This window comes from Nematolebias whitei, chromosome 11 (assembly GCF_014905685.2).
Source record: "Nematolebias whitei isolate Nwh7 chromosome 11, NemWhi1, whole genome shotgun sequence".
Classification (NCBI taxonomy): domain Eukaryota; kingdom Metazoa; phylum Chordata; class Actinopteri; order Cyprinodontiformes; family Rivulidae; genus Nematolebias; species Nematolebias whitei.
In genome coordinates, this window is record NC_056508.1 from 49,686,311 (window position 1) to 49,694,669 (window position 8,359).

The 8,359-nt window shown below is 40.9% G+C and overlaps 1 protein-coding gene across 1 annotated transcript in view; it reads right to left on the reverse strand.

Moving 5' to 3' along the window:
* Positions 1 to 4,419: 4,419 nt before the first annotated feature.
* Positions 4,420 to 8,359, reverse strand: part of LOC119417234 (DNA repair protein RAD51 homolog 3-like) — an 18,279-nt gene continuing 14,339 nt past the window's right edge. Inside the window, exon 2 of the mRNA XM_037684446.1 lies at positions 4,420 to 4,646. Within this exon, the coding sequence (XP_037540374.1) occupies positions 4,420 to 4,646 (227 nt within the window). The remainder of the gene's footprint in view (positions 4,647 to 8,359) is intronic.

Consider the following 8,359-nt stretch of genomic DNA (forward strand, 5'->3'; position numbering starts at 1 on the left):
AACTAGCAGCTCGCAATGCAGGTGCACTAGCTAAAAAGCTAAAGGCAGCCTCTTCCTTCATGCTGAACCCTCACGCTGAACGCACCCCCGCCACCCGAAAACTGTCGGTATAAACAGTGCACGGCTCAGATGTGCATCTGTTTCTCCCCTGTAGTGAACTTAATCTGAGGTCAAGACTAAGCCTAAGGTCAAAACTCTTGACCTTAAGAACCTTGTGGGACAGGAACTGTCATTTCATTGATTTGAATCCAGAAATACAGGTTCACCCATCCTGAGACTTTCTTTCTTGGAAAGTCAAGTGGAAGAACACTCTCTGTTCTATTATCATTACTATTTTACAAATGTTGATAATCAAAGTGCCTTAGTTCAAACCATTTTAGATGTTGCAGTGAACTAATCAATTTTATTAACTGTGTAATGATTTTTAATTCTCATGCAAAGTTAGAACTCATGTTAAAGCTGTTACAGATTTTTATGCATTTTCTGATTTCTGCTTTTGAATGAGCAAGTGTGCGTTTTCCAGGGTCAGGAATCGAAGCAGACATGTGTTGGAACAACTGTCTTGTTTATATCCTCTCAGACGTCAACAGGGGGGTTTTGGCACCTGTTTTTCAAACTCGCCAAAACAAAACTCTCTCTGTCTGTGAGAACATTTCTGATCTGTTCCATAACAATTCTTGCTGTCTTCTAACCTCTTACGTCACAAAACACACCCCCGTCTGGTCGGTTCTGACCAATGGGAAGACTCCCGAATGAACCGGGAAAAGAGCTCTTTAAAATGTCGGTACTTCCTGGTCTACACAGTTCTGACAGTGCTGGAAGTTTGGAGAGTTCTGTGAGAGTTGAAGTGAGTTCAGTTCTGCGCGGAGAAGCCCAGTTCTGTGGGGTTCTGTTGGGAGATCAGCAGTCCAGCATGATAGAGCTCTTCCGAGTTTCATGGGATTATAACATTTTCCACTGAGGTGAGCTGTGGCGGACAGAATCTCGCCGCTACTCCGGACGAGTAACAGCATCCTACGGAGACGCTGAAAGGGTGCGTTGGGTGGAATCTCGCCTGAGACATCTCCAGGTAAAAGAGTCGATTTCACCACCTAAGTGTACTGTAAGGAAGAAGCTGAAGAAAGCCCGGAGAGTGCCGTTCTGTTCAACACTCTACCTCAAACACCATCTTTCTCCCCTTTAAACTTCATCTTGTCATCTTTAAACTCTTCTATCAAGTAGATATTCTTCCAGATATTTTAGAAATGTCTGTGTAAAGTGCTCATCCACCGCCGTGTGGGTAAAAGATCATAATTGTACAGTTTTCATAAATGTCTGTGGTGAAGCAACGGAAAAATCATGGCCGTATGATTTTTCCTGATCGATTGCTTTTGTTGTTAATTTCATAATTTGCCAAATTAATGTAAATGTTTGATGTTAAACTTTGATTCTGTAAATAAATGACCGCATTCATTTTGATGGGTCAAAGATAAATGACGTCTCACGTTTGCATTTCCTTAAATTCAATGCACGTTTTATTCAGTCCAGAAAAATGAGGAATCCGTGTTAATTGATGAATATATCTGAGCATCTGTTCATCTACACCCCCCACCTAAAAAAAACCCCTGTCGGTTCAGACAGTTCGCGGCTGAGATGTGTGTGTCTCTCTCCTCTCACACACCCTGGTCTAAAACTGTAAAACTGTTGGTTTAAACAGCGCGCTGCGCAGCTTAGGTCAAGTCTCCGTTCACCCCCCACGGACAAAAATCACGGACAAAATGAACGCCCCGCCATGGCAAGTTATTTAGGGGAAACGCTGGTTTCATTTATTTTGTGAACAAACATGCTCCTTTTCGTCAGTTCAGAATAAAGGGATGAGACAGCCCCTGGTTTACTCCAGAGCTAGCTGACCTCCTGCACAGGAGAGATCATCTTTGGGCCACAGTGAGAAAATCTGACTCAGACACTGATTGGTTGAGTTTTCGGTAGATGAGGAATAAATGCACAACTGCCATAAAAGCTGCAAAACATAACTATTTCTTATCTCAGACCTCCAAAAATCTAAATGACCCTAACAGATTCTGGAAAACCATCAAATCTCTCTCAGGCAGGCCCCAATCATCTGACCTCCCATCGCAACTTCTTGTTAACTCTGTTCCTGTGTCAAATAAGCACGAGATCCTGAACTGTTTCAACAAACATTTTGTTGCTTCTAGTTCTTTATTTGACACAGTTACTAATGGAAAATCAGCCAATTCACTTAATAACCAAACTTCTACAAATCAAATCCCTCCTATAAGCCAATCCTCAGTTAATCACACCTTCTCATTTTCTCCGTTCTCAGTCAGTGAGGTTAATAAACTGTTAACAGGTCTTGATCCTAAAAAATCTGCAGGTCCAGATGAACTCCCACGTTATTTCCTAAGGCTGGCCGCTCATATCATCGCAGTCCCTGTAATCCACATCTTTAACCTGTCCTTAAGCCAAAACTCCATCCAGACTCTTGGAAAACAGCCTTTGTTCTTTCTTTGCTGAAGGGAGGTGACCCCACCTCACTGAACAACTATCGGCCAATCTCTAAACTCTGCATTTTAGTCAAGGTTCTAGAAAAACTGATAAACTCTCAAATCAAAAATTACCTGGACTCATTTAACATCTTACTTCTCCATCAATCTGTTTTCAGGAAACAACACAGCATAATGACTGCTTCACTGAAGTTTCTTAATGATGTCGTTAAAGCATTGGATGCTAAGGATTATTGTGCTGCACTTTTCTTAGACCTGTCTAAAGCTTTTGACACTGTGGATCATAACATCTTGTGCCATAAGCTCTCAGAAATTGGTTTCTCAGATCATACCATTGGTTGGTTCTCAAATTATCTGTCATATCAGAGGCAATGTGTTCAACATAATGGTACTTCCTCCAGTTATTTAACAGTCAACAATGGTGTACCACAAGGCTCAGTCTTAGGAATCACCCTCTTTACAATCTACATAGGTAATATAGGTCAGAGCATCCCTGATGCAGCCTTACATTTCAATGCTGATGACACAGTTGTTTCTTGTTGAGCTAAAATAGTTATCAAGGTGTTCCAGCTTTTACAATCCGCATTTGACATCATCCAGTCTGATTTGTTCCACCTCAAACTCGTCTTAAATGCCGATAAAACCAAAGGGATATCTTTTTCAAACAGGGAGTTGGTCCCAGCAGTTCTTCCTCCGATTTTATCCTCAAATGGTGTCCCCATTGAGTTTGTTGATTCTTAAAAATATCCTTGTAACTGTGACTTTCCTTCCCTCCATTGATTACGGTGACATTATTTACATGAACGCTCCTACAAGAACCCTGCAGATGTTGGATGCTGTCTATCATTGTGCACTAAGATTCATAACTGACTGTGAGTATTGTACCCACCACTGCACCCAGTATTCACTGGTTAACTGGACATCATTAACTTCACACAGACTCTCCCCCAGGAACATTTTCATCTTTAAATCACTTCTTGGTCTGCTGCCTTCATACATCTCCTCTTACGTGTCTCTGCATGAGTGCAGCTACAGCGTATGCTCTCAGGACATTATTACCTGCAGTGTCCCCTCAGTAAAGACTGATCTTGGCAAAAGGGCCTTCACCTACTCCGCTCCTGTTTCCTGGAATACCTTGTAAAAAGATCTGAAGCTCTCGACCTTGACCTCTCTAAGTGGCTTTAAGAATCTGTTGGACTCCTGGCAAGGACCAATGCAGACATGTTCCTGTTTTTAGTTTTCTAGATTTGCCTTATAATCTAGCTGTTTTTGTTACTGTTTTTGCCATCTTATTTTAATTTGTAAAAAAAAAAAAAAAAATCTGTATGCCTTTTTATAACTGTCTATTGTTGTCATCATTCTTTGTTAAAATTCAGGTCTCTCTTGTAAATGAGTACTCGAGGCTCAATGGTATTAACCTGTCTGAATGAATGAATGAATGAATATCAGTGTTTCCTCCTACCGTTATTCAAGGAGGGCGTCCCGCCCTTTCAACAGAACTGAGCGCCCCACCTACCAAATAACCACCCCTGACCCAATGCAGGCCCACAACTTCCTGACAGGGAGGGGAGACTGTAACAGCTCAAACTCCAAACAACACGCAGTACAAACGTAGCACCCCCCCCCACACACACACACACACCACCACCACCACCGAATGGTTGAGAACTAACAGCACTAACATAGCGCAAAGCCAACCAACACCCACGTGCAATACAAACGTAGCCCCCAGCCCCCGTCAACCTGTCGAGAACCGACTGCACTAATACAAAGCTTACTGTTAGCAGCGCTAAGCTCACCAACCCTTTGGTGAAATACAGAGACGTAGCGCTCTGCTTCTCTCCATTTCAACCACCCGCAAATTAAAAACCAAATCGATGACAGAGAAGAGGTTCAGATGAGCTGAGTGTGTTTCTCACCACAGCTGGGTTTTTCCCACTCCTGGAACTCCACAGATTTCTGTTATCTTCTCAACAGGAAGTCCTCCTCCAAGTGCACTGTCCAGCTGTGAGCAGAAGGTTATGATGCTTCTGAAACTCTCTTCCTTCTGAAGGAGCTCCAAAGCACTCAGAGAGGCTCCACCACATCCTGTCCTAACAGCCTGAAGCACCTGTAGTGCCTCTTGTTGGGAAACTCCAGCCTCTGCAACAAAGAAAATCAGAGGATAGGAGTATATATGTTACAGTGGTTGTGACCTTGTAACTTTGATTTGTGCACCTGTAGAAAAAAGGTTTACATTAATACTTTAACCCAAATTACCAGAAAAAGAAATTACAGATGTGTACAATTATATTTACATAGAAATAATTAGACTTACAGGTTTGTAATTCATCATTTACTTGTGTGTATTTTATTTATTTATTTGTTGCTTTTCTACATTTTAAGTTCAACTGCAACAAAAAGTTACAACTTCTCAAATATGCTGGTGAAGATTCTCAGTCATCCAGGACATGATGAATTCAAAAAGCGTTCAATACAAAAACAACTGGACTTTACTTGTAACAGAAGACGTTTCGCTCCTCATCCGAGGAGCTTTCTCAATTCAAAGAGCAGAGAGTGAGAGATTCAGGTTATAAGGCTGAGTGAGATAAGGCACACACACATATGTAGATTGGCAATTCACACCTAAACAACCTTAACAGTAAGAGTCTTTTGTTCCTCTAATGGACTATATGCCACGGACTTCCGTTCTAGCGCTTCCGCATTCATTAGCCAGGCTGCGCACTTCCGGCTCTCAGGCAACACAGTGTTAGCAATGGCGTTCTTCACGCGTTCGCTGTAGGACTTGCCGACAATGTCTGTTAATGATGTCTACAGAATTATTCAGACGTCCTCGAAAGCGCCCACATCCAAAAAGGACAAAGGATTTAAGCTTTATGTTTCCAACTACATAAATAACTATGAAGGTAAGTCGGTATTTGTTTTTCAGTTCACCAAACTGCCTCATATAGGCTACATATAGCACAGCTAACATGGCTAATCTTGCGAAATTGTTGCGTAAACGTTGTGTTTTGTCTCTACAATGTTTCTGTTTAACACAAATCTTAGTTTCAAACAAGGAGGCAGGAGAAGTCACAGTTAGGGCTGAGTGTTTCCGTTCCATGAAGAAGAGCCAGAAGCCCCATTGTTTGAGTGTAAGTCAAAGAGACCCGACATGTTCACTACAGGGCTGTGTTTTAAGAAGCTAGTAGGACTTTGAAGAAGTACACATTTTATATATGATAGTCAAACTAAATCACATAACATTAACTGGCTACTACACAAGTTATCTCTGATTGATTAAAGCAACAAAAAAAGCCCAACTTGTGTTTATTTTATTTATTTATTTCTGAGGTACACAAAGGAACAGTTGCTTCAGGTTTGTTATTTTCAAATCAAGTTTCTGTGAATTCTGTCACTGCAAAAAAAAAAAAAAAAAAAAAAGAAGAATATGATTGAACTGCATCAAATGGAACCTGGGTTGTCATGTAATACATAAACTTAGGGAGTATCAGAAAGAATATAACAGTGATGGTTCTCACAGAAATGAGATTGTGTTTTGAGTTCTTTTTAGTTTAATGAGTAAAGTGAGCTTAGACAAAATATATTTTAATATATTTTACATGCTAAAGGTGTCTTAACATTTTTTCTCATTTCACTTTGATCATTTTTAATGATTACTTAAAAGCTTTATTAATGGTTTTATAATTATGGTTGTCTTTTTATAATAGCACTTGGAGCTGGTACATTTTGGTCTCTTAACAAATATTTGGTATTGTACACAGATGGTGCTGAGGGAATCAAAGCCGGTGGAGTTTCAGGGGTGCCAGTGCACCTGTGTGGCAGGTACAGTCTTGTGCAGCCATGTGGCAGCTCTGCTGTTCCAGATGGCTCACTACTCCCAGTTCAAGCTTCCAGCTGTACCTCCAGTCCGAAGCTGCACAGATACCCAACAGAAGTGGCATAAACCAAGGACAATGGTAACTACATATACATGAGTCTTTAATCCTGTTTATGAATTTTAGTTCAATATTTACAGCAATGTTGTTTTTGGATGCAGGGCATAAAACCTGGTCCAGTAAATGACATGGTCGTCCTGTCAGCAAGACCAAGAGAGAGGAAAATCTTTGAAGGAATTAGGTTTGTTTTAATTTAAAGACCACAGACACACATGCACAATAACACACATGCACAATTTTTTTAATTTAATTTAAAAACAAAACAGAACACATATGTACAACAAAAACTTAATTGAACCATTTAAGTTTATTTTGTGGGCAGCACGGTGGTGCAACTGGTAGAGCTGCTGCCTCTCAACAAGAAGGTTGCTGGTTCAAATCCCAGTCCGGGGGCCTTTCTGGGTGGAGTTTGCATGTTCTCAGTGACCCAAAATGGAAGAAGCGAGTAAAAGATAATGGATGGATGGAAGTTTATTTTGTACTATATTAGAAATACTTTAAAAATGCAAATAAGTAAATAATTCAACTTTGTTTTTAAACAAGACAATAATTTGAATCCCTAAAATACAATAACATAGGCTTCATTTAATATTAATTTTATCATTTGAATATTCATTTCTTGTTTATGACAGTTTTCTTTTTCTCCACAGAAGCAACTTGTATAAAGGTGCTACCAGCCCTCTTCCACTCATCTCCACCCTAAGGATACAGGATGTGTACAAGGGACTTCCAGCTGAAGAAGCTCCAATGATAACCACAATGGCTGTCTCCAACGATGTCCCTCTTGTTGACTCTTTGTTTGGTCCGGTACAAGAGGGAAGCGTTCGGTCATATCAGCTGCCAGCAAGGATAGTTCCCAGGACCCGTCCACACCAAGACGCACCTTCTCCCCCACAGCTTCCACTCTTCAATTACAGGCTTGAACCCTCCACCTGTGAGTATGTTTGTTCAGAACAAGAGCACCACCATATGACGTCCCTTGAGACAACATTAGAGATGTCTCACAAAATTGAGAGCAGCACGCGGGAGCAGAGTTTCTGTGCAGAGTGGCACCAACTAAGAAAGTGTCGTGTTACCTCAACAAGATTTAGGGAGGTCTGTCACACCAGGGGTGACAGCTCTTCTGAAAATCTTGCCAAAAGGCTTCTGAGGCCCTCCAGTCAGACTGCTGACCTGCGGCGGGGGCTTGCCTTAGAGCCAACAGCAGTAGAGGAGTACTGCAGGGTAAGGGAAGTCAACCACTACCCCTGTGGGTTCCTGATCCATCCTGACGCACCATGGATGGGGACATCACCAGACGAAATTATTTACGATCCTGAGGAGCAACAACCGTTTGGCCTTTTAGAAATAAAATGCCCAAATGTGACAAGCTGGGTGGACTGCTGTTACATAATGATTAGGGATGGTAGGCAGACACTCAAACGAACACATCCATATTACTGGCAGATCCAGGGACAAATGTTGATTTCAGGGTGTGACTGGTGTGACTTTGTCATTTACACAGAAAATGACATGTTCATTGAGAGGGTTCCTCGTGACATGGAAGTACTGCAAACCATAAAACAAAAGGTTGACCATTTCTTTTTTTATTTTTACCTCAGTGCTTGCCTGGTCAATTAAAGTGGCATTGTAAAGCTAAACCTTTGAATATATGTGATTAAATATATTGTTAATACCTGAGTCATGTTCCTTTTATTTTATTTTAGTTTTAATCAGTTAGTTATTTCTGTTTAAGGTCTGATACAATTTATTCTGTATGAAATTTGCTACTTGACTGTCGTAATCGTACCCTCTTTGCAAACTGTTTCTGTTTCAACATTTTGTGCTCTAGATGAGTGGCATTATTTTTTTTAGCAAGAACAGTTGATACTTTTTGGAGTTCCAGGAAGAGCCATTGTTAGTGCATTTACTGTAATT